Source organism: Capricornis sumatraensis, chromosome 7 (assembly GCF_032405125.1).
Source record: "Capricornis sumatraensis isolate serow.1 chromosome 7, serow.2, whole genome shotgun sequence".
Taxonomy (NCBI): Eukaryota; Metazoa; Chordata; class Mammalia; order Artiodactyla; family Bovidae; genus Capricornis; species Capricornis sumatraensis.
In genome coordinates, this window is record NC_091075.1 from 42,598,938 (window position 1) to 42,626,465 (window position 27,528).

Sequence of the window (27,528 nt, forward strand, 5' to 3'; positions counted from 1 at the left end):
ATGCTGTATATTAGACTCTCAGAATTTACTCTTCTTATAACTGAAAATTTGTACCTGTTGACATACACCTCCCCAACCACCAGCCTCTGCCAATCACTATTCTATTTTGTGAAATCATCTTTTCTTTCTTTCTTTTTTTTTTTTTGGTTCCACATATTAGTGAAAGCATACAGTATTTGTACTTATCTGTTTTCCTTACTTCACTAAGCATAAGCCCTCCTGGTCTATCTGTGTTGTCTCAAATGACAGTATTCCCTTTCTTTGATTGGCTATATAATATTCCATAGTATACATACCACAATTTCTTTATTCATTCATCTGGCATAGTACATTTAGGTTGTTTCCATAGTTTGCCATTAGTGAATAAAGCTGCAAAAACATGGAGATGCAAATACTGCTTAGAGATAATGATTTCAGTTCCTTCAGGTATAAACCTAAGAGTGGGATTGCTGGAGTAATTGTAGTTGTTTTGGCGGCTTCCCTGGTAAAGAATCTGCCTGTAATGCAGGACACCTCAGTTCAGTTTCTGGGTTGGGAAGATTCCCTGGAGGAGGACATGGCAACCCACTCCAATGTTCTTGCCTGGAGAATCTCCATGGACAGAGGAGCCCGGTGGGCTGCATTCCATGGGGTCGCAAACAGTCAGACACAACTGAGTGACTAAGCACAGCACAGCATGCTGTTTTCCATAATGGTTTCATTCTCACCAATGGTGCGTAAAGTTTCCCCTTTTCCACATATTTGTCAACAATTTTTTTTCTCTTATCTTTTTGATAATAGCCATCCTAGCTGGTGTGAGATGATACCACACTGTTCTTCATTTGCATTTCTCTAATGATTATTTTGATTACTTGCTTTTTTGTGACTGAGTTGTGTGAATTCTTTATATATTTAGGATATGAATCCCTATTATATATGATTTGCAAATATTTCTTCCATTCTGTTGGTTGCCTTTTCAATATATTGATTTTTTTCTTATTTGTACATAATTTCACAAAAATTTATATCTATAAACTATATGTTACACGCATGTATACACATACCTTTTATGTTCTTCTATTGTTGTTGAGTTGTTTGATCATTCAAGCAGAAAGCCACAATGGCTTTCATAAGAGAAAAGTATAGAAGAATGAATCAAACATTTGTAATATTAGATAAGATATGAAAATGAGTATGATAAAATTATAAATGAATTAGTGAAAAAGAAGTATTAAAATGGCTAGAGAGGTAAAAGCAGATGCTCCAACTGGTTTCTCTTAAAAATTCCAAGGCGTCTGATGAATATTATTGCATCAGAGAATGACACGTGGAAATGTAAGTTTTTTTTCACGTACTGCATAATCAACACTATTTTTGAGTGCCTACTTTGCATCAGGCATTACAGATGAGAGGTCACAGTTTTAGCTTTCAAAATGTTTACAACATAGAGAATTTAAATTTTATACAACAGAAATTTTTAAAACTACATGAGAAGTAATAAAATACATATGCCTGGGAAGACAGAAAAAGGAATATCTTGATTTTCCTGGGAGACTCAAAGAATCTTCACGTATGAGGGTGTGTTTTGCAAGCAGAGAGATCAGGGGCTTTCTAGAGAGTGGAAAGAGTATATGCAAAGACCCAGAAAAGTTAAAGAGTTGTATGTTTTGGGGAAATTAAAGCAGTTTTAGTGGTTAGAAAATACAGTGAAAGCCTCATCTTGAATAATCACTGTCCTGATGACAATAGAATAGAAGGGAAAATTTTGAGCATTGTAGTATGATTTGCTTTGTTAGTTAGAAAAATCACTCTAGCATGGAGTAGGGAAGCCACTTTCGATCCAAAGAGTCTATAGAAGGTATACTAAAGACAGGCTTAGCAGCAGATAGTAGTGAGGAGTTATTCCAAGAAGTGACTCAAGTGCTGTTGTGGTTGAGTCACTAGAAACTTCTACAGGAAAGTAATGAAGACCCATCAGATATGAATAAGCTGTGTAGACTTTGACATAAAAATGAAGACAGCCGGGGCACAAAGTATTATTCATTCTCAGGTGAATAAAATTGTCATTCCTTTAAAGAATTAAGTTATTGATTGATGGTCATATAATCAGCCTGAAAGAGTAAGCTGAAATCTTGTATAGTTCAAATTCTACTAGTGATCATAGTGTTATCTGAACTTTAGGGGAAAGATAATGGATGAGTTTGGCAATAATTCTATGCAGGCACCAGGAAGAAGGCTAGTCACTATCTATTCATTGAGTTATCCCATTAAAGGTAATTTGCATAATGTTTTTAAAACTAAAATTATTACCAAATAGGAGACTTAGTTCAGTGCCTAACTTATATTAAGCATCCAAAAGATTTTAGTTATTAATGAAAAACAAACCAGCAAAACTTATGTTTGTCTTTCTTGGATTGTGAAGGAAAACTTATATACGAAAACTGATTGTTACTGACATTATGAATCTGTACTCTGTCACCCTGAAATTGGTGAGTCACGTGTCTTAGCCCATTTTTCCCACTAAATCTAAATTATGTGATTCTGTGTATTGAGTGCACTTTTGTTTGCATTTGAGTATGTGTCCAAATAAATACGTACATACAAATTTTAACACTCATTCAGAATGTCATTGCCTGAAATATGAGGTCAATAGGAACTCAAACACACATTTTTGTTTTACTTTAAAAGCTTAAAGACCAAATGGAAAAGTTATTTTTACTATGAAAACATCAATTAAATTTGCACTGAGGAAAATATACCCAAAATGACATCACAGGAAATATAATAAGATTAAGGAAATGGACAGTTTTCAGGAACAAGTCATCCCAAAATAGGAATTGTTGATAATCAATTAGGATGGACATAGTCTTAAGGCAAGAATGCCAGCTATATGTGAAGTATGTCCCTCTAGAGGCCAATATTCACTCAGCTGTTAAAGATATTTATTAAACTTTAAAAGTTCTGGTAACCACAATTACATAACAGTAATAATATTCCAGTCAAAAATAATCTTGGGTCATTTTAGGTAGAGACATATAAAAGATTTCAATGGCGTGCATTTACTACTAAAGTTAGAAGTAATATCCCCAAAATATAAAGTACTTATTTAGAATTATTGTGTAACAGGCAAGAGGATCTCTGATGGCAAAATAATATTACTGCTTCCTCTTTTACAAATGCAGGGCTGATATTACCTATGATGAGAATGTTTGTCTCCTCTGAGTAGTCCATGACTCAGAAGCTAAAGTCATTCTGCAACCCCAGCCTTCACCCCATTAAATCTGTTCTATTCTTTGGCAGCTGTTTTTGCCATTTATGTTGAAAGCAGATGGGGAAAATGCAAAGAACTGTCAGTTTTATTGCCATGTATAATCAGCATCTGGGCTGTATGTTACAGAAACAATCAGTCCAAACTCATACTTTACTGGTGGTGTAAAAACCTTTTTTGAGTTTCTCGACAGTTTTCAAATTAAAGTGCTCTTTTGATCATGTTGATCATGGAAACAGCAACCATTTGTATTGCTTTTTCAGCCTCCATAAGAATGATGCATGAGTGTAGGTCTTTAATATACAGTTATGAGTTATCTGCAAAAAAAAACCTGTGTTGCTAATTTGTTTAAAAATGTGTTTTGAACCATAAATATTTATTTCCTATTAGAGATCAAGTCATGTATCAGATTTATTCCTTTATATAATCCGTGTGTGTGTAACTAATATTTGCTATAGATATTATATAATGCCATATGTTATATGTTACATATATACACATATATAAATATCCTCATTTTTACTTTTCCCACTATTTTTGGAATGGGAAAAATACACCATATATGTTTTCTACATCTCATGATTTATACCAAAACACTTATAGCAGGGTTTATTTTCTTATTTTTCAGAAAGAGAAACTGAGACAGAGAGAAACCAACAGTAACTTTTGCAAGGTCCACAGAGCTAATCAGTGGCAGATTCTAAATTTAACCCAAGCCTATATAAAGCTCATACTTTTACTCACTGAACTACATGTTTTTAATCTTTATAGCTATACATACACAAAACATAAATGCCTCTTGGGGAGAGCCATTTCAGCTTTGGCATGTGGATGTTATCTTTTAGAGTTTGTCAAAATAATTTATTGAAACTAATGCTTGAGTATTGAAAGCTAGTGAGCTGAAATAAACTAATGTTGTTTAATTCAGTGTAAATGTCTTTGGAACTAGCTGGAATTTTTAATCATCCAATTACACTATATGTCTTATGCTTTCCTGATAGATCTGTTCATTGGTAACTGTAGTAGAATATTTATACATCACAGAGCCCAGCTATACCTGCATATAATTTCCATATTCTAAGTGTCCATAATGTTACAGCAGAGAGATTTACTGATAATTTCCTATTTTCTACCATCTTTGAAATAGACACCAGAATGTAATGTATGTTGGTAGCTGTTTATTCTTTAGGAACTCTAAATGTGTGAAAACATATTTTTTAAAAAAGCAATAATCAGAGAGCAAGAGAAAAAGATATATAGGAATAGGGAGGAAAGGTCTTCACTGGTTAAGCATACTTGAGAATATTTTTATTGGAGCAGTTAGAAAATTGTCTTCTAACTAAAATTGAACTTCTTACTAAAACTCCCTTCTGGTTTTGGTGAAGTGTAACAGCAAATTGCTTTCAGATATACTTATACCCAGTGATAAATGTTTTGGAATTATTCATGTAGATTCTGTGGAGTAAAAGGTTCTGACTTTTTTTAATATGAAAAAGGGTTCTTTTATCATATAGGGTTTATAAAATTTTTTGTTTCCTAAATCTATTTTTACTTTTAAATTCAATATATTGAGTTTTCCTTTTATGAAGGGCTAGCATTTGCAAGGCTATTAATTATGGTGGATTTTATCTTTAGCATGCAAATATATGTCAGCCACTACACTATCTGTTTTTGTAACCCTGGAATGTTTTTAATCAGATTCTTCATGGAACAATGGATTTAAATTTGTACTCTATAAAATTCAGCAGATTCTCTGCTATTAAAGTAGAAGATTAGAGAATAGCACAGTAAATTTCATTTACTTTTTTTTTTAACCTTCACCTGAAAACTCTAATTTTTTCTTCCTTGTTTTTTATAATCTGGTTTTAATCCTTACCTCTTATTTGAAGAAGAAAGGCAGTTTTTGACATGTGTGTTGCTTGTCGTTTGTCAAATATATTATGAAGTTCTTGTAATAAAACACAAAATGTATTTGTCCTAGAGACCTAAAAGTTTACAGGAAGTACATATTATTTTATTGTGTGTCTACTGAAGACAAAAAATAGACATTTTTAAGCATTTTAAAATTTACTGGTTGACATCTATCAGTGGTAGAATATTTTCCTGCCTGTGAATCTGTCACTTTGAATGAAGAAGGCAATTACGTTGTGCCTTAATGGATTGCTAGACAGTCCCATAAAAACCAATTAGCTGCTAAGTCAATGTAAATGACCATATAAGTTTTGTTTCAAATACTTTTTTTTTGGAACAAGTTAGAAATAAATAGATAAATACAGAAGAGCATAGTTCAGCTTTCTGTTGCTTATGTTATAAATGCAATGGGTTGCCATGTGAAAGTAAGTCATGGCACATTGCAATATGAAATAATATATGCATCATTGCTATATTATACTTAAATTACTATTTTGCATATAAAGTGAAATATTATTTCATCATTAATTCTTTTCATTTTATAAATTTTTGAGCATATATTTTCTAAAAAAAAATAGCTTCACTCATTACGTCTTGTTGTATTTTAGCAGGAATAGTTATCAATGAAATTAATTGCAGATTCAACACAAACCAAGTTACAATAAAATATATTTGAATGCCATTAGAACAATTAGTGATCATTATAAGTACTCCAGTACTCTTGCCTGGAAAATCCCATGGGCGGAGGAGCCTGGTAGGCTGCAGTCCATGGGGTCGCTAAGAGTCAGACTGAGCGACTTCACTTTCACTTTTCACTTTCATGCATTGGAGAAGGAAATGGCACCCTACTCCCGTGTTCTTGCCTGGAGAATGCCAGGGACGGGGGAGCCTGGTGGGCTGCCGTCTATAGGGTCGCACAGGGTTGGACATGACTGACGCAACTTAGCAGCAGCAGCATAAGTATTCTAGGTTCTGTGAATTTAAAATAATAAATGAATTTTTGAATTCATCATTTAATTTAAGAAATTCTAAATATGTGAAGAAGCTTTTTAGTTATGATAAGTGATAGAATTTGTTTGGCCATATTTGTGGTTAATATTGACATTTCAGAAATCTTAGTACTGAATAGCACAGTTTTAAAAAAGGTTTCATTGAACAAACCAGTTGGAAATTTAACTGTAAAATTAGACATTTTATTAATAAAATGTCCATGAGGGTATAAACATATTTATAGTTTCAATCACTAATGAACTCCAATTATGTAATGTTGCCCTGAGTAGTCATTAAATATTTGCAGGTTGAATGAATGAATAATTGCTGATTCCTTATTTTTAAGAAGCTGAAATTATATTTATAAAAAGTAATTGAATGATCTAGTTTTGCATGACTGTTAAAAGAAAAATACTATACTAGACACTAAGAATTTTTATTTTCTCTCATCATCACATTATATTGAGAAATCTTTTACAAACTGAAATGATGTTTCATTGACTAGTTTTGAAGAAAGTCCTTTAATCAATAGTATTCCATCTATAGCTTGTTTTTATTATATTTCATTTGTGACATTTTAAACTACTCAAAATCCAACTACAAGAATGGATCACAAAAAAATATATGTCACTAAGCCATCAATTCATAAAGTTGTAATCAATAAATGTAACAGTGAAATTGTTGAAGTAGCCTTTGCTATGCTTTGGGCTTTTGAAGAAAGTAACCCTTTCTTAAGACCTAGATAAATAATCCAGATGCCAAATCCTTATTTTATTCATAGGATTTATTTGTTTTCTTCTAGGGTAAATCAGCCCCTTAGGAGCTAACAGCCTGGTAGAGGAGGGATATGTGAAAAATTAATAGTCAGAGAAGAGCAGAGGCGTTTAGAAGAAAATGCTCTTGAGTAGAGAAAAAGATACAATTAACCATACCAAAGAAAGTTAAGGAAGGCTTCAAAAAAAGGCTGTGTGCTAGTCATCTTAAAATAACTGAATATTATTAATAATGATGTAAAATTATTATTAATTTCAATGGCTAACAGTAAAGAATGATTAAGAAATTATGGACCATTTTGACAGTCATCAAGAAAGCCTAAAAATAAGGTCTTCCAAAACTTTTGATGATTAGGAAAACATCGGAGAAGGCAATGGCACCCCACTCCAGTACTCTTGCCTGGGAAATCCCATGGACGGAGGAGCCTGGAAGGCTGCAGTCCATGGGGTTGCTGAGGGTCGGACACGACTGAGCAACTTCACTTTCACTTTTCACTTTCATGCATTGGAGAAGGAAATGGCAGCCCACTCCAGGGTTCTTGCCTGGAGAATCCCAGGGATGGGGGAGCCTGGTGGACTGCCGTCTATAGGGTCGCACAGAGTTGGACACAACTGAAGTGACTTAGCAGCAGCAGCAGCAGGAAAACATAGATGATATTATATTTAGTGTAAACAATTCAACTCAAAATTCTCTATACAGTAAAATTTCAGTTATATAAAATAAATATATATACATAAAAACAAGTAAAATTCACTGATCTGAGTGATGTATTATGAGTGATTTTAGTTTTCTTATGTATTTCATAAATAGTTTAAGCTTAAGTTTGTCTTTAATATGAACAAAATGACTTTGCTTTTTGGAGGGGAAGAATCATGATTAACATTGCAGGTCAGAGAAGCGATTTTTCCTTTTGTGTGAGAAAAGAAAAGGACAGAAACTTGGGGAATAACTCATTTTAGAGGACTAGAAAGTGAAGCCAAAAGTTAGAAAGAGAAAAGCAGACCAAGAATAAGCAATATACAGTATCACATCCCAGGGAAAGATTGTTTACAGTATCAGATGCTACAGTGAGTTCAAGAGCAACAAACATTGAGAAAGCCCGTTACGTGTAGGGACAAAGAGGTCAGAGGGTGAACCCTGAGAGAAAGCTGCTTCCACCTCCAGGGCTGTAGGGAACTAAGGAGAAGGTAGTGTTATACAAAGTCAGGAGCTAAAATGAAGGAAATGAGACCACTGCTGAGGACACCCCGTGAGGCAGAAAAGGGGAGAATACTTTGACTTCCCCCCTCCTCCCGCCTTCAGTCTCCCACGCTGACCAAGTCTCACAAAAGCCAGCACTTGAGCCTGGACTGTGTGGTTCACAGGAATCAGCTCTCTGGGATGCAGAGCAGAAGTGAGAGACGGGATGGGAAGTGTACATGAGGATATTTGTACAGGTAGAGAGAAGGCTGAGAAACAGCATTTGTAATAGACTTAAATATTTACCAAACCACCCTATGAAATATACTATTTTGTGTCTTTCATAACTAGATTGATAAAATCTTGTCTTGCTTTGATCACAGAAGTATGGAGTAGATAAAGTTAGAGGGCTATTTTCAACTTGCAGATTTTAGTGTATCATAAAAATACTTCAGTTGTGTTTAAATGCACTTTCCTGCAGTGGTTTTCACATGAAATATTCACATAATGGATTGACAGAGTCCAGAGAGTGTTACCAAAAATATCTGTAGTACTTACAGATTTAAAATTCAAGATTTTGCCTCAGAAGTGGCTTCAAAATTAATTTTATGCATATAACAGTTTTTTCAACGTATAACATGCTTTCTGTAGAGGAAATGGCTTATAAAATTTAATATTCAACAAATAATGTCTTTTGTGGAAGAGTTATAGTTATCTCTAAAACATGTTCTACATCTCTTCAGTGTTACAACATATTTCTCTTATTGATATTGAACTTGGTAAAATATATTCTCAACACAGATGTTCTCTCTTTTATACAAAGTCCAGATTTAAATATTAATGAACCCACAATGCTTAGAAACCAAAATCTTCTTATTGTTTTCACAGTTGCTTTGTTTTTACTCACAATCTTGCACCATGTTTAGGGAAGAGCACAATTAATTTTAATAGTCTTTTTAGAGAAAAAAGCAAGAAAATATCACTCAAGAAGCGTATCACCTTTGCTTCTTGACATGACTTGAATTAAACATATCTGAGAGCTCACATTTCTATTTAAAAATTGAATATATTTTTCATTGCAGACGTTTGGAACAGAACTCAATCAAGGTCATCCCTCCTGGAGCTTTCTCACCATATAAAAAGCTTAGAAGAATGTGAGTGAATAATATTCTGAAATCAATGAAATTTTAAAAAATTGTACAGGTCATGAACATGCAAAGACATCCATTTAAGTGTGAATATTTAAGTGTTTGACAGCTTAAATATTAAGTGATGTGACTCTCTGGTTGCTAGTTCTATAATAGTGTAATGTTAAAAGCTAAAATATTAATTTATTAAGTTCTCTGTAATATAGCATACTAATTCACACTAGTGTTAACATATGTGGTCAATATATTATGCAGTCAAATTCTTAACTGTTCTGTTTTCAAAAATAAGACATGCTGTCTTTAATAATAATTTAGAAAAATAGACAATAATTGATTTACAAGTGTGATTCTTTTAAAAGTTTAAGATTCTTCAGATATTGCAAATATTATACACATATTGATAGGTGCAAAACTGACGTGTAAAGGCAATAAATAGCTTTCTCCTGCAGTAAATCTCACTGACATTCTATTTAATTTAATCTAAGCCTATTTTTAATCTTAGCGACCTGAGCAATAATCAGATCTCTGAGCTAGCACCAGATGCTTTCCAAGGACTACGCTCTCTGAATTCACTGTAAGTATTGACCACATAACTGAAGGAAAGTAAAATGCATAAGGAATAATGGCTCTATGTTTTAAATTTGGATTTAAAGAATATGTGCCGTTACGTGCTTTACTCTGCACTATTAACAGTATTAATTTTTATAAATCATTAGTGAATTTTATCATTTTTATGGGGAACTGCTACCTGTCCCTAAAATTGGCCAATTTTTATGGGTTTATATTTTGGAATTCGATAGTTTTACTGTTTAGAAATCGAGTATGAGCCCCCTTTCTGACAGTTTTCCTACAGAAGTAAAGGGAAAATGTTTACTTCAGAGGCTCCGATCAGTACTGCATTTATAATCCCATCCTTAAACCCATAGTCACTGTCACTAGGGACAATTACAGTCCCATTTAGAGTGATCCTAGGTAAAGTTGTGCAGAGAACAGTGAAAGATGACCAGTGAAAGGGCCCCTCTCCAACCTTCTACTTCATCACCTTAAAGACTTCCCTGAAAGAACCAGCTTTAATCTCTCAAAGAACAAATAGAAGAAAAGTATGGCAGCTTTTCAAATGTCAAAAGGACTTCCAGGGAGATAACCGTATAAATTAAAGTGAATTTATGGAGACTGTTATTCCTTCAAATTTGTATAAAATCTCCAGAAGTCCTCTAAGTAGAGTATGTATTATTTCAAATTTTAATTTTAAAGTTTAAAAATGAAATCTGGTTTCTTTGTTTGAGGTGATGCTTAGAGAAGAGTTCTTATTGATGTAAATTACTGCAGGGCTGTTAGGAACTTCAGAAGTCAATGGTAGCCAGTGAGAATTTCAGGATACACATGTGTGATACTTAGATAAACACCTGGGGTTTGTAGAATACTTTACACTCATACCAAGGGGAGGAGATGTACCAGCTTATCTGGGTTGTAAAGAGCCTCTTGATGAAAGTGAAAGCGGAGAGTGAAAAAGTTGGCTTAAAGCTCAACATTCTGAAAACTAAAATCATGGCATCCAGTCCCATCACTTCATGGCAAATAGATGGGGAAACAGTGAGAGACTTTATGTTTTTTTTTGGTTCCAAAATCACTGCAGATGGTGACTGCAGCCATGAAATTAAAATACGTTTGCTCCTTGGAAGGAAAGTTATGACCAACCTAGACAGCATATTAAAAATCAGAGACATTACTTTGCTAACAAAGGTCCATCTAGTCAAGGCTATGGTTTTTCCAGTAGTCATGTATGGATGTGAGAGTTGGACCATAAAGAAATCTGAGCGCCGAAGAATTGTTTCTTTTGAACTATGGTGTTGGAGAAGACTCTTGAGAGTCCCTTGGACTCCAAGGAGATCGATCTAGTCCATCCTAAAGGAGATCCATCCTGAGTGTTCATTGGAAGGACTGATGTTGAAGCTGAAATTCCAGTACTTTGGCCACCTGATGTGAAGAACTGACTCATTTGAAAAGACCCTGATGCTGGGAAAGATTGAAGGAGGGAGGAGAAGGGGACAACAGAGGATGAGGTGTTTGGATGGCTTCACTGACTCAATGAACGTGAATTTGAGTAAACTCTGGGAGTTGGTGATGTACAGCGAGGCCTGGGGTGCTGCAGTCCATGGGGCCGCAAAGAGGTGGACATGACTGAGCGACTGAACTGAGCTGAACTGATGCTGGTCTACTCAGAAAACTGCAATTTTCTTTGGACCAGAAAAAAAAAGGAAAACTATCACTTCACCTGCAGTGTCTGCCTAGGTTCATTTTTGTTTGCTTGTTTGGTTTTTAGTATATGAAGTCTAAAACCAGGGAAACAACTGCTGGCAGAAAATGTAAAGTGCAGTCGTGCACCCTTTTGGTTGACTCTTTGACACCAGACCTTTTATTTATCTCAGTTATACCAGTGACTGGCACATGGGCAAATGGTGAACATTGAACAAGTTATCCACTCTTGTATTCTTGCCTAGACAGGAGCCTGGCAAGCTACAGTCCATAGGGTCCCACAGAGTCAGACACAGCTGAGGCAACTTAGCATGCACGCACACATGAACAAGTAACAGTTGGATTCAGTTTAATTGGGCACCAAGCTTAGAACCTGCAAAATTCCTGGCACATAGTGAATGCATAGTATTTATTGCTGAATGCATTACTTGAATGATATTCTATTTAATACCCAAATTGGTGCCAACTTGATCTGATCATTTGTTCCCTAAAGCCCTCTTTCTCTTATTCTTGACCTAAAGATGTATCTTAGTATTGCTTTACCCTTTCTTAATGCCTTTACTCCTTGAGTCTGACAATATAAAATTCTCTTTTGTGCCTGTGTTTCTAAAATTGTTTCTTCCCTGACTTACATTTTTTAAAAAAATCTATATTCTACATATAACTACACTGGAATCTATACAAATGGTATGTCTACTTGTACAGTGCAGTACCCAGATTTATTTCCTTAAGAATTTTCTTCATATTTTATAATTTATCCCACCTCTCACTGACATCTTAAAAGGGAACAGCTTTTTCCTCACTCTGATTCATCTCTGCTGCATTGTCATTTCCCCTCCTTTCTGAACAGAAGTCAGGTACAGCTGCCAAACATATTTTGATTCTCATTTCAGCTTTTTCCTTTACATTTTATGATATCCAATTATTTCTTTTCCAAACCAATGTTTCTGACTTTTAAAGTAGATATGCCCATTGTAGAGCATATTTTAAATAGATAGATAGATGCAAATTCAAATGACCTCTGGATGGCAAATCACCTGCAATCTCAAGATCGTCCACTTTTTTCTATGTATATATGAGTATATTTTTCTAAGTGAAATTATACTGTAATATATTCTTCTGTAGTAGGCGGTTTTAAACTGAATATCATATCATAAGGGTTTCCCAGGTGGTACTAGTGGTACAGAACCTGCCTGCCAGTGCAGGGGATGCAAGAGATGCGGCTTCAGTCTCTAGGTCAGGAAGATCCCCTGAAGTAGGAAATGGCAACCAACTCCAGTATTCTTGCCTGGAAAATTCCATGGAAGAGAAACGTGATGGGCCACAGTCCATGGGGCCGCAATGAGTTAGATGTGATACTTTCATGGAAACAAATATTTCTTCAAACCTGATTTTTATCAATGTGAAATATATATTTAGCCAAGCCCCTTCTTTAGAATCGGAAATATTTTATTTGTATTTCATTTTTCACCATTATAAATTAGGCCATGATTAATATTTAACACATAAAAATATTGTATTTGTCTGATATTTTTTCCTTAAACTCCTGAGAGAAACTACTTACTTAAAATTTATATACACATTTTTTATAACTCTTGATTGTTGTTACTGTTCAGTTGCCAAGTCATGTCCCACTGTTCGCGACCCCATGGACTGCTTAGAGAATAGCTACAACACATTTGTCCCCTTAAAAATATGATTTCTGTCCTTTCCTTCACATTATTATGGTGCTTCACCTCCTTTATGAGGCTGAGACTAGAAGGCCATCATTGCAGACCTGTTGTCAGTAGCCAGCATGATGAGTCAATCATTTTCATTTCCTTGCTGTTGAAATCCTCTCATTTCACCATTTCTGTGAATAAGATAATTTCCTTACTTTATTCCTGTGCTAATTTTTACTTCATTTTCCTCTTCAAACAATACTTATTCATCAGTCCAATGTTAGAACATCAGTGTGTGCCAAGGCCTAGGCACTGGGTGTATTACAGTGATTGCCATGGTCCCTGCACTTTGTGGATACACTTAGAGGCTAATCGGAGGCGGCGGGTAGGACACGAGGATACATTCCTATTCACATTTCTTTGGGGAACATACATTTAAAAAATTCTGTATAAATATTAATGATCACTCTTTGCAAATTTTACATTTCTGATGTATGTACATTATATATTTAAAACAAATATTTTACACTTATATGGATTCCTTTCACTCTTCACCATTATGATAATTCTAAATTTTACCCCTCTGAAAAACAATGGATTCCAGGTTAGTGTTCTCCTTTGTTACATACTGTATGCTTTCATATATGAGCTCTATGTATTTGTGTATAAAAACATGACAAATTAACTGCACATTGCTATGAAAGGACAGTAAAATTATAAATTGTGTTAATTTTTCTTAATTTTTTGTTTATCTATGGTTTCAAACTTTCTACCATAAACACACATCTAACCTATAATCAGGGGAGAAACATTTCCAAATTGAAGTTTGTTTACTCTGTTTTGTCTTTATGATATATGGAGCTTACTAACCTCCTTTATGCCTGAACACGTTTCTTTGGATGAATTTGTTTTGCTGGTTGGTCTCTAATTTTCTTGTTTGTTTGTTTAAATCATGTGTTTTCCAGTGTCCTCTATGGAAATAAAATCACAGAACTCCCGAAAAGTTTATTTGAAGGACTGTTTTCCTTACAGCTACTGTAAGTATTTGTTTGCTTTTCATCTATTGAACCTAAATATTATATTTTACACAGTGTACCATCTCATATTTTCATGGAGGCTTCAGAAAAATTTGACCCAAAATGACACAGTTTAATGAAATGGAAAAGATTAGTGAAGCTAACATCGATGATGGTCATTTATTTGAAGACACAATACTTTGAAATTGTCCCCAAACCTTTCTTTCCACAGTGTCATAAATGTGAGCATCCCGGTTGTTCTATCATTTAAAGTTTCTGCAATCTTTGCCTTTTATGAAATTTATCTGTTTTGATTTAACAGAACTTGGAAAGCAGAAAGACACGGTGATATGTTTATTCACTTTTGTCCAAAAAAATCTCTAACAGTGACAATACTAGAATAACCTCCCCCCAAACAAAAATGGTCTCTAGTAGTCTAGGACAGAGTGTTAACAATATAATATGCTTCTGCATAATAATTAACAGTTAAAAATGTGAATAATAGGATATAATGATAACCATACATTTATCAAGTAAAGAAAAAGATCCACATTTGGGAAGTTCGTGGGATTAGGAATACATTTTACCAAGTAAATGGTACAAACCTAATACCAACAAATGCATACACTCAAAAGAGAAAATAGCATTCTGAACTTAAGCATTCTAAACTTAATCTTTAGTGAGAGAATCATCTGTCAATTTCCTGAATTTTAATATTTAAAGACCATTCTGCTTAGAGAATAGCTACAACTCATTTGTTTCAAAGAAGTATTCATGATACAAATTTATTTATAAGAATAAGAATTGACTCCAGATGTCATAATGAATGCTCATATGAAAATGAGATTAAAAAAATATGTTAATACTAAGATTGTTAGTGTTGGATCATCAAAATCTATTCAAATCCCCAGACATTTATAGTATATCTCTTTTGAGGCACACACTGACCTAGCTACTATGGAGGAAAAGATGAGTATGCTACAGTTTCTGCTGTTAGCTAGCTCACAGCCAGTTTACTTTAAAATGCTTAAGTTCAGAATGCTATTTTCTCTTTTGAGTGTATGCATTTGTTGGTGTTAGGTTTGTACCATTTACTTGGTACAAATGTATTCCTAATCCCACAAACTTCCCAAATGTGGATCTTTTTCTTTACTTGATAAATGTATAGTTATCATTATATCCTATTATTCACATTTTTAACTATTATCATGCAGAAGCATATTATATATCACAGCCCGATTCATACTCACACACACACATGAAACAAATTGTTAACAAAGCAATATTTAACCTTACTGTATATAGTGCTGTCAATTCTGTTCCATTCTCTCTCTTCTTAATGCTGTATCACCCAATAAATTAATTTCCAGCAAACCAATCAGTCAAGCTAAATACTGACTTTTATGACCTAGTGGTTTTATTTGGGCATCAAATTATTTTACAACCCCTGCAAGGAAGTTAGGTATAGCTGTGTGCCACAAGCCAAGTGTTCTCTATTTTTGTGCTTCTCTCTCAGTTCTTCCTAGCATTGTTCTCTTTGCCATTTACTTCTAATCTCTTTTGCTACCACTGCCCTCTGTGGTATTGACACTTAAAGTTACACGTTTTTTTCTTTTCCTCCCGTACTTATTGGTAGTTGATGTAGTAAATGGGTTAATAAACCCTTGAAATCTCTATGTAGGTAAATCTTACTCAAAAAACCAGCTTTTTCACTGTGCCTTAAATTATATCCCTAGACTAAGCCTGCCGGGGCTAACAAGGCACAATCAACTCTGTAAGGTTAGCTGAGAATTTGATTCAGTTAAGCTTCTTAGATCTGTTGAACAGATGAGATATTTGGGAGAAGTAGGTAATTGGAAGGAACAAAAGAAAGTAGTGTTCAGTATTTCTCCCCCAGTTTCTGGACCACCTGAAAGTAAAGTAAGTACAAAATTCTCGGAGAAGCACTTTCTTTAGTTGTCTTCCAGACTCCCTACTTTGTCCCTGTCTTTAGCTTTCTGCTGCCTGACTCCTCTTTTAGTTAGCTATATGCCATCTGTCATGGCCCTGAGTGAGGAGGCATGGGATTAATCAGTCTACACCCCAAATCAGCTCTGTAAGCTCTTAGGAAGGGATTCTGTAGACCACAGAGAAGGCCAAAACCGCAGTTTCTAAAAGAAGATTAAAAAACAAAACAACAACTCTGATCCCTGGTTCAGGAACTAAGATACTACATGCCACATGGTGTGGACAAAAAAAGAAAGAAAACACACCCGAATAGTATGTCCATAAAAAAAAAAAAGAAAAAGAAAAGTGAAAGTGTTAGTCACTCAGTTGTGTCTGACTCTTTGTGACTCCATGGACTGTAGCCCATCAGGCTCCTATGTCCGTGGAATTTTCCAGGCAAGAATACTAGAGTGGGTTGCCATTCCCTTCTCTAGGGGATCTTCCCAACCCAGGGATCAAACCCAGGTCTCCTGCATTGAGGCAGATTCTTAACCATCTGAGCTACCATGAAAAAGGCAAAGGTGAGTTTAAAAAAAAAAAAAAGTGCAGCAAGGTGAACTACTATGAGGAAGTCCTGACTTTGCACAGGCAGAGAGTTGAGATCTTAAAAAAGCAAGTAAAACTGAAATACCCTGTGTTAATCACAGAGGGTCTGTTGGGCAAATTGGGAAACAGTATTCAGTGTGTTAGAAAGGAAGGCATCACACCCAAACCATATAGCACATATTTTTGAGCTACCAAGTATTTGTTAAAATCCTAAGTATCAAAGCTCCAAACTAAATGGTGAGAGAGAAGAAATATCAAAAAATGTTCTGCCCCCAGAAGGCTAAACTCTCTGCAGGCGAACATGTGGGCCTATATAAAATAGTTGACAAAACTAGGTAACACTGACTAACTTGCTCTGGAAAGTAGAGGAAGGAACATGTTAATTGGGTGGAAGTTGTATTCTGGAAAATTCTTGCTCTGGAGAAAGTGAGCCTCCTCTGAGGTCTTGATAGGCCAGATGGTTGAGGCAGATGGAGAGCAGGACCCGTGTACTCCCATAGGTGAAGCAAGCATGAATAAAAGCATAGACAAGATGACATGTAACATGTAAGGATGACGTTTGCGCAGGATCTGTAAACCATGGCTCCACATAATACTAATATTGGATATCGGTAAGATATATGAGAAAATGAAGAAGGAAATGGCACCCCACTCCAGTATTCTTGCCTAGAGAATCCTATGGACAGAGGAGTCTGGTGGGCTGCTGTTCATAGGGTCGCGTGGAGTCAGACATGACTGAAGCGACTTAGCATGCATGCATGCATTGGAGAAGGTAATGGCAACCCACTCCAGTATTCTTGCCTGGAGAATCTCGGGGACAGGGGAGCCTGGTGGGCTGCCATCTATGGGGTCACACAGAGTCAGACACAACTGAAGTGACTTAGCAGCAGCATATGAGAAAAAAAAAGTTTGTGAGATACTGTGCTGCTGCTGCTAAGTTGCTTCAGTCATGTCCGACTCTGTGCGGCTCCATAGATGGCAGCCCACCAGGCTCCCCCGTCCCGGGATTCTCCAGGCAAGAACACTGGAGTGGGTTGCCATTTCCTTCTCCAATGCATGAAAGTGAAAAGTGAAAGTGAAGTTGCTCAGTCGTGTCTGACTCTTAGCGACCCCATGGAATGAAGCCCACCAGGCTCCTCCGTCCATGGGATTTCCCAGGCAAGAGTACTGGAGTGGGGTGCCATTGCCTTCTCCGAGATGCTGTGCTAAACAAAGTGAATTGGATATCTATACTGCAGAATAGAGCTTCCCTGATGGCTCAATGGGTAAAGAATTCGTCTGCAACGCAGAAGACATAGGAGATGTGAGTTTGATCCCTGGGTCGGGGAGATCCCCTGGAGGAGGAAATGGCAACTCACTCCAGTATTCTTTCCTGGAGAATCCCATGGACAGAGGAGCCTGGCGGGCTACAGTCCATGGGGTCACAAAGAGTCAGACATGACTGAGCAACTGAGCACAAACATATACTGCAGAATAAGGACTTTTTCTGTGGTAATGTCACTCTCCAAGAGGGCTATAAAGTAGTCATTCAAAAACAAATATTTATTGAGCACCTTGTACGTGTTAGACATGTGGGAAACATCAGAAAACAAAACAGACTAATATTCCTGCTGTCTGGACCTTATACCTTAGGGGGAGAGTTCATGCAAATGGCAGTCGGCAAGAACATAATAAATAAGCAAATCACACATACCTGCATGCATGCTAAGTCACTTCAGTCATGTCCAACTCTTTGCAACCCCATGGACTGTAGCCCACCAGGCTCTTCTGTCCATGGGATTCTCCAAGCAAGAATACTAGAGTGGGTAGCTGTTCCCTCTTTCAGGGGATCTTCCTGACCCAGAAACTGAACCCATGTCTCTTACGTCTGCTACATTGCCAGGTGGGTTCTTTACCACTGGCACCCCCTAGGAAGCCCTAAATCACAATTCCTTTTCTTTGATCTACTTTTTCTATTTTCTTAAATACATATTTCCTCCTGTTAAATCACACATAATAGGAAGACATATACATTTAAGAAAACCAAAAAAGTAGATCAAAGTAAAGGAGTTAAGACATAGTATTGGAGAGAATGGCCAGAGACGGCTGAGTGGAAGAGGTGAGATTTCAGCGAACTCAACGAAGCAACGTGGTGAACCAGGCAAACATCTGAGAGAAGAGCCTTCCAAGCAGAGAATAGAGTCTGGCAAGGAGATCTATGTGGCTAGAGCTGAAACAGCCATGAAATAGCGTTCAGAAAGGTTTCCCAGGTGGCTCAGTGGTAAACAATCCACCTGCCAATGCAAGAGACATGGGTTCAATCACTGAGTTGAGAGGATCCCCTGGAGAAGGAAATGGCAGCCCACTCCAGTATCTTGCCTGGGAAATCCCATGGACAGAGGAGCCTGGAAGGCTATAGTCCATGGGATTGCAAAGGGTTTGACATGACTTAGTGACTAAACAGCGAGAGTTTGGAAAAGGGAATCAAAGATCCCATTGGGAATTTTGGGCTATAGTCAGGTCTTGGGTTATTCAGAGCAAATTGGGAGTTACTGCACGGTTTTGGAGAGGAGTGGCGTGATCTGATCTATGTTTAGAAGTCTCACTCCAGCTACTGTTCTGACAATGGATTGGACTTCTTTTTCTTAGAGCAGCTCCAAGGACTAATGTTTATGAGGACTTTATGGAGCCTTTGACTGCAAAGGCTGGTTCTCACCCACCTTTATCTATTGCTGTACTTCTGCACCTTCCAGAGAATATCTTGGATAATTTTTTATTGGATAAATGTGTAAGCACCACTAGATTTAGGCAATCCAATCATTAGATATGACCCTGCTTTATCTGCCATGACCCCAAATCTTCAGCCTGTGATAGTGATACCTCAATAATGACAGTTAGATCTTAGTGTCAAGGTTAAAAGAAATGAATTTCTTGATTGGGTTTTCTCAAGAACAAGAGTCTTGAAGGTGGGTTAATGAGGTACTGCACTTTAATTAATTCTATGACTATTTGATCAAACAGATTACTGAATGCCAACAAGATAAACTGCCTCCGGGTAGATGCTTTTCAGGATCTGCACAATCTGAACCTTCTCTCCTTATATGACAACAAGCTTCAGACCATCGCCAAGGGGACCTTTTCACCTCTCCGGGCCATTCAAACCATGTATGTATATAGAATCAGGATCAAATCTGATGACCGTTGTTTTCATTCTGGATTTGAGAGTTGAGTTCATTACAAGTCATGTGTAAAAGTGTTCTGTATGTGTTTCTGAAAGGCATTTGGCCCAGAACCCCTTTATTTGTGACTGCCATCTCAAGTGGCTGGCGGATTATCTCCATACCAACCCAATTGAAACCAGTGGTGCCCGCTGCACCAGTCCCCGGCGACTGGCAAACAAAAGAATTGGACAGATCAAAAGCAAGAAATTCCGTTGTTCAGGTAATTTCTTACTTTGTATGACATTTCCCCTGTGTTACTGAAAACAATAGTTAATGAGATGTAGAGACAGCTGACCTTCAACTGAATTGCCAAACATTACAGAATTGTATTTCTTTTTCTCATGCCCATGAAGAAAAATATAAAGAGAACTGTAGACACCATTCACATAGAATCCCTACATGTAACCTTTTTAACGCACTATCCAGCAGAAGAAACAAAGGATAAAAGATGCCTGGATACTTCAGGCTGTAATCCCAGGGTTTGAATTTAACAGTGGCCTTCTAGCTAACTCAGTGCCTGTTAACTTCATGTTTGTTGTGTTGTTTTCCATTGAGCAATGGTGAAGTAGTTAATTGTCTTTCTCTTTCTCTGAGAAAGTGAACTGAGACTTAATTACTTGATTTGCTCAGGTTCAGAAGTAGGGGGAAAAGAACACTCTGGATTCCTTGCTTCTTACAGGAAAGCAATGTTTTGTTTCTAGCTTTACGTTCTCACATTTTGACCAGGACTGTGAGGATATCTATATTTTTTTCTAAAAGGCCATCTTTTAACACTTTGGGAATATTACATTTACTTATAAAAAGTGAAATATAGGTGCATTGTGTTACTATTAAAGAGAAAACAGTTCATTGAAATTTACTATTTGCTTTGGTATAATCCTTTCTATTTTCTCAAAATAAAATGCATGGTTTATGTTTTGGGTAGTACACTACCTATTACAGGCGTTATTTCACATTCGGCAGTTAATTCATACTAAAAAGCTGATATCAAAATAAAGCCATGTATTGTCCATGATTCTAGATGCATTTCCTACTCATGGTTATACTTCAGCCACTGCTGTGAATATACATTTTTTTCACTTAATTATCTATAGTAACTTTAGTCCATTCTTAATCTAATATAACTCATATCTCTGCTTGCTGACATTCAGGTGCATCTTCTATTTTTTTTCTTTTTTTTATTTAGCTAAAGAACAGTATTTCATTCCAGGTAGGTTTTGCTCGGTAGTAGGACTAACTGCAGACACCTTTTTCTCACTTATAAAACCTAGCTTGTAAAACTTTGATATGCATGCTTTCAAAAGTCCAGTGGATACTCTGTAGCTAGATTCTGCATAGATCACTAGTAACTGTTTCCTGAAAACCTGACCTTTGCATGCAGCTTCTGATGTTAAACATATATATTATTAAACTCCCACTTTTTTTTTCTCTCTCTCACACTTTGGCACATTATCTAACATTTCTCACAGTAGCTAAAATGTTTGAACCTGTGGCTTTCTACTTAAATCATTTTCTCTCCTTATGTTGTATATCTGACCTTTCAACCTGTTTTTAAAATATAGCTTCTTGAGCTGGTTTTAAAGACAGACGCTTCTGTTGTCAAAGAACTAGTTCTACATGCAATCAGTCACAAACACACAAAACTGTGTTTTCAGTCAAGAGATTTACTCTTTTATAGAGATTTTTCTATACTAAAAAAGTATCCCTTACTTTCTGCTTTACTTGGTTTGCTGTTGCTTCACTTTGTATACCAAAGCATCAGCTTCCTACTGGTTTATGTGCAGCTGTACTTTGTTTGTGATGTTAAATTCTTGAATCTTTGGACTTGTAGTATAACAACTCCATGGAAGCAGGATTGACATCCATCCTGAAAGGATCATGAGCACCCAGTGCCTTGAATAACTTAGTTGAATGGAGTATTTCTTAGAAAAATAATTGAAACATTTTACCACTGCAATCTTAACACTGTCAAAGCTGATGATTCTAGAACTAGCTCTTTGAAGTATGTTTCTTTACTTATTTCTTCCTTGCCTGCCAATTGTGTAAAATGCCTCTTGACTTGTTTGTTTTAAACTATTATTTAAAAATACATGTTAGTAACTCATTGGCTATATTTGTAATCTCCTGGGTATATTCTAGACTATAAAATATTTTACTAATTATAAATAAAGATATTTCTAAGCTGTTAGTATTTAAAAAACACCTTTTCTCTTAAGAGTTCTAAGTTTGGTCTCTATTTTAAAGAGATATGCCTTGCTTGCCATCACTGAATTATAATATGAATAATTTTATGCATTTAACCAATTTTGTTTTATAACATATTTTGACTTGAATGATCAGTAATATTTTGTATATTACACTGGCTCCAGAAGAAGTAACATGTTGAAAAGAACAATTGGCCTTCATTGGCAATCTTTAAAATTTATTATTTTTACCCAATTATTAAATAGAAAGTCATCTGATAACTATTACCCAGAAAAGGTTACATTGAAAACCAGAACCCTCCATAGGATAAAACGTTGATATTACTTAAATGTCCAAATTAGAGAAGTTAATATTATCAGAATATTCAATCTATTACATTTCAATATGCTTTTTCAATAATTAGAAATTAGTATTTCAAATTCACCAAGTAAAGAACAAAATCAGCTTGTTTTCAAAATTTTGTTACTAAGATTCAGTTTAGTTCAGTCGCTCAGTCATGTCCAATTCTTTGCGACCCCATGGACTTTAGCACGCCAGGCTTCCCTGTCCATCACCACCTCCTGGAGCTTACTCAAACTCATGTCCGTCGAGTCGGTGATGCCACCCATCGAGTCAGTGATGCATTGAGTCAGTAATGCTGTTAACAAGATTAACAGCAGCCAAAATAGGTTTTGCAAGAAAAAAAAAAAAACCTCTATATCAGATACTGTGGCTTAATTGTCAATTTCTGATTATTCAGTTTACATGATTTAAAAGCATAATTCTAGAAGTCAGGACTCAGAAGAGTTCTTTGAGCCTCTGCTCCCTCTCTACCCACCCCCACCCCGATAATAATTAAAATCTAAGCTTACTGAGAGAGCAGTCATAAAATAAGTATTATTGTCATTGCATTGAATACAGATTATTTTCAATGTAAAATACTTCATGTATCTGTCATTTACACTTTATTCCCTGCAGTTTCTTTATTTCATTTTTAAAATGAAAGCTTAAGCCACAATACAACGGATCCTCATGTCATATCGTAAATGTCATGACATTAATTGCCAAATGTAGTGAAGCTATTATATTCAACTTTGCGAACTTCTTCCGAGATCCTGATTCCATTTAATTCCATAACGTTATTTATGAGCATTAAAAAGCATGTAAGCCACAAAACCTAAGGTTTCGTCCAAATTTTCCAGTGGGAGTCCTTGATGATCGATCTCATGATTTGCATTTTATTTCATTTTACGTGTCTGTTTGCCTACCACCATTCTGGATGGCATCTAGATAGTACAGTGATTACTCGGAACAAAATTTATTTTGTGAAGAGTTCATCTTTTAAAGGACTTGACAAGTACTTAATTTATGCTATGCATCTTGTATGCCATTGCTTTTCCTGTAAAACCCCTGTGCTTCACAAAATGATTATGAAAGTTTACAAAGCATGACGGCTCCTGTCAAACCAGGCCATTCTCCAATAACTGCCACAGTCAGGGAGGAAGGACGAGACCTTAATGAGTTATATATATACTGTGTGAATCTTACTTGGGTTTGCTCTGTCTTTCTTTCCTTCTTGGGTGATCTTTACTTTTTCAGGAATTCACCATTTGGGCTGTAAGTAAAAGTGTCTGATCTGAAACATAATATCCTCCCTTTTCAATCCTGATGTATCTTCTTTTAGTCTCACTCTTTTGCGCCTTCTTATTTGTTTTTATTTTTTCAAGAAGACACCACAGATCTGTTGGGCCTCTCTGTTGTCCTTGTAGCGCACCTTCAACTTCTCCCTGGATGTTGTTCCCGAAAAAGCTGTTGTTTCAATTCTGCAGTTCTGAGGAACGTTGGAGGCACCTTTCAGTATAGCCCCTTCTTTGTGTTTCCAGGAACTCTTCGGTAGTAATACTCTTACTATGGTCATAAACATTCTTGCGGGAAGAATGCATGTCATGTAAACAGTATTACGTTTCCAGAACGTCTGTAGCTTCTCTCCTGCTTCCCTTCATCTTTCCTCTTGGTCTTACCCTTGGCCTAGTGGATGGTGTAGTGGTTATGTAGCGAGATTTTCTGTTGTGCTTGATCTAACCATGTGGTTGCCAGGTATGAGTAAAACATGGTTCCGTCAAGCACCATGGAACGTCACGCAGCTTTCTACAGCATGACAAGCTGCTGAGGCTTAAATCAGGATTTACTTGTCTCTTTTTATAAAATCAAAATGAACAAAAGAGGGCTTTTTAAGCATTTCTGAAGATTATGTGAGAGGGAGAGAATAATAAAAGACCACAGAAAATTAAAAAACCTGAGTCCATCTATTTGCCTTGAAAGCCCTGATTGAAAATGATATATAGGCATATGTTTATTACTGGATACATTTTCAATTCTTGACTCAGAGAAAAAAATAAACTTTTTCATGATTAGTAGCCATTGTGTGATTAGCTGTCAAATAGGCTAGAATGGCTCACAACTGGATCAGCAGAAAGTACAGCTGTGAAAAGCTCAACTCTGTTAATGTTTTCCTGTCCTGTGAATCCGGTTACTCTTTTTTCCAGCAAATTCCAAGCCCTTGTTTTAACCCTTTCCTGACATCCATTGACCAAAATTCCCCAAGTTGTCTCCCTGCTGCATAATCTATAGTTACCTTACTTTTTTCTTCCTACAAATTAACAAATATTCTAACTTTCAGACTCAGTATCTTCTTTTTTGGCTTTAATCCTCAATAGGTACAGAAGATTATCGATCAAAATTAAGTGGGGACTGCTTTGCCGATTTGGCTTGCCCTGAAAAGTGCCGCTGCGAAGGGACCACAGTAGACTGCTCCAATCAAAAACTCACCAAAATCCCAGATCACATTCCCCAGTACACTGCAGAGCTGTAAGTTCATCTCCCAGAAAAATCCAATTTCAGAAGGAGGGAACGAGAGCATCAAAACATTGGGATTCTTTTCTTGCCCTTTTATCTCAATAATTATGTTAATTTTAATTGACACACATCAGCATAACTCCTTTTTGTACAAGTGTAAATATTAGAGGCTCTCTTCCTTCCTCTTTCTGGGCAAGGTACAACTACAGAAAATAACTCTCAAAAATTCAGTTAGCACTTGATAATGCTAATAACAATGTATCCATTTGATACTTATTACTTGGGGGCTTCCCTGATAGCTCAGCTGGTAAAGAATCTGCCTGCAGTGCGGGAGACCTGGGTTTGATACCTGGGTTGGTAAGATCCCCTGGAGAAGGGAAAGATTACCCACTCCAGTATTCTGGCCTGGAGAATTCCATGAACTGTATAGTCCATGGGGTGACAAAGAGTCGGACACGACTTAGCGACTTTCACTTTCTTGGGTATGAGTTATATGCATACCCTGGTGACTCAGGTGGAAAAGAATCTGCCTGCAATGCAGAAGACCCAGGTTCAATCCCTAGGTCTGGAAGATCCCCTGGAGAAGACAGTCCTAGAGAGAGAAGACTCTCTAGAGTATTCTTGCCTGGAAAATCCCAGGGACAGAGAAGCCTGGCGGTCTATAGTCCATGGGGTCGCAAAGAGTCAGACACAGCTGAGCGACTAACACTTTCACTGCGTCCAAACCCATTTCTAAGCATTTAATTGATTTTTAATGTATTTAGTCTTTTCAGCAACCAAATGAAATAGTTTGGAGTCAACATTTTGCATCTCTGTTCATTGTGGATTCAACCAGAGTCCTTTTTTATCTGCTATACTATTATAATTCACTGACTCATAAGTGGAAGGATTCAGTGATTATCAAGTATAAAACACAAAGGATAGTTTTCTTTTTCTGAACAGTGGATAACATAGCAGGAAAAACTGAAAATGATAAAGTGTGGGCAGATCGATATTTATAATACTAACATAGGGCTTAGCACATACAAGGTTCTAAAATATATTTGTTGAATTATTCATAGATTCTGTGTCCATCTGTGTTGGCCTTTACTGACTTATTTATAAAAGTATGATATTTAATGTTAGGGTTTCAAAAAAATCAAAAAAAAAAAAAAACCTAATGAAACCTCATCACTTTTAGAACATCTTAGTAATGTTTATGTCTAGCCGCTTTGCAAAGTTGGTTGTCTTTTTGTGCCTGTATAATTCTTTCATGTTCAACTAGATTATAACCCCTTGATGACAGGGATTGTTTATTTCTCACAGTACCTATGCTGATGCCTGTTACTTAATGAATTTTAATCAGTTTACATATTTAAAAATTATACAGTGCTTTCAAAAAGATGACAGAAGCTAATTACCTAGTGGCTATAAGGATGTTTTTTAAAAATTTCTGTTAGTACATGAAGCTATTTCATAGGTCCAGAACTTTAGAAAAGTGTGGAGACCATGCAATAAAATCTCCAAACTCTGTGTTTACTGTCATGTACGGAGCTATATTTATGTTCAGTAGCTCTGCAAATAATTCAGATTGTATCTTTCAGCATGATAATACTTAAAATAAGCTTACCTGTCACTCATGAATTTAGAAACTAGTAACTAGTTTATCTTTCAGCAAAGGTTGTGTTTGCTGAGAATGATGGCATTGATGGTAACTAATGATGGTAACTAATTAAGAAATTACGATTTTTAAAAATTAGTCCTGGGAAGAAAATATTTGCAAAATATATATCTGTAAGGAACTCATGTCCAGAATACATAAAGAGCTCTTGAAACCCAGTGATTAAACCTGAGACTGCTCTGTCAGTCCATTGGTTAAGACATAGAGCTTCCACTGCAGAGGGCATGGGTGAAATCCTCAAGCCAAGGAATTAAGATCCCGCAAGACACGTGTGTGGCTGCTCTTCCCTCCCTCCACTGGGCTCAAAAAAGTACCTTACCAGATTAAAAAGTGATCAAATTATTTGTATGGACATTTCTCCAAAGAAGATATCTGAATGACCAATAAGCACATGATAAAGCACTCCGGATCACTAGGCATGTGGAAAATACAAATGAAAACCCCAATGAGGGAGCACTTCGCATCCACTGGAATGGCTTTTAAAAAAGTCAGTAACGGGTAAGAGAAATTGGGCCCCCCCATACATTGCTGGTGAAAATGTAAAATTGTCCAGCCCTTTTGAAAAACAGTTTGGCTTTTCCTGAGGTAGCTAACATGGTTAAATGGCTTTACCGTGTGACACAGTGATTTCACACCTATGTATATAGCTAAGAGAATTGAAATCATACATCTACACAAAATCTTGTACACCAGTGTTCCTAGCAGGATTATTTATAATCATCCAAGTGGATGCAACTCAGATATCCATCAGCTGATGAATGGATAAACACATGTGGTATATCCACACAACGGAATAGAATTCGGCCGTAAAATGGAATGAAGTACCGATCTATGCTAAACGTGGAATGACCTTATAAAAAGTAAGCAAAGTGAAAGCCAGGCCAAAAATCCACATTTCGTATGGTTCTATTAAT

General features: G+C 36.2%; 1 protein-coding gene across 4 annotated transcripts in view; it reads left to right on the top strand.

The window, feature by feature from the left end:
* The window catches only part of SLIT2 (slit guidance ligand 2), a 403,061-nt gene that overhangs the window by 283,284 nt on the left and 92,249 nt on the right, over nt 1–27,528 (top strand). For 2 of the 4 annotated variants that reach the window (XM_068975688.1, XM_068975687.1), the window contains 7 exons: nt 9,184–9,255; nt 9,752–9,823; nt 14,132–14,203; nt 19,715–19,858; nt 19,971–20,134; nt 21,101–21,124; nt 24,816–24,966. In XM_068975688.1, coding sequence (XP_068831789.1) covers nt 9,184–9,255; nt 9,752–9,823; nt 14,132–14,203; nt 19,715–19,858; nt 19,971–20,134; nt 21,101–21,124; nt 24,816–24,966 — 699 coding nt within the window. The remainder of the gene's footprint in view (nt 1–9,183; nt 9,256–9,751; nt 9,824–14,131; nt 14,204–19,714; nt 19,859–19,970; nt 20,135–21,100; nt 21,125–24,815; nt 24,967–27,528) is intronic. The other 2 variants (XM_068975691.1, XM_068975690.1) reach the window with 1 other exon arrangement.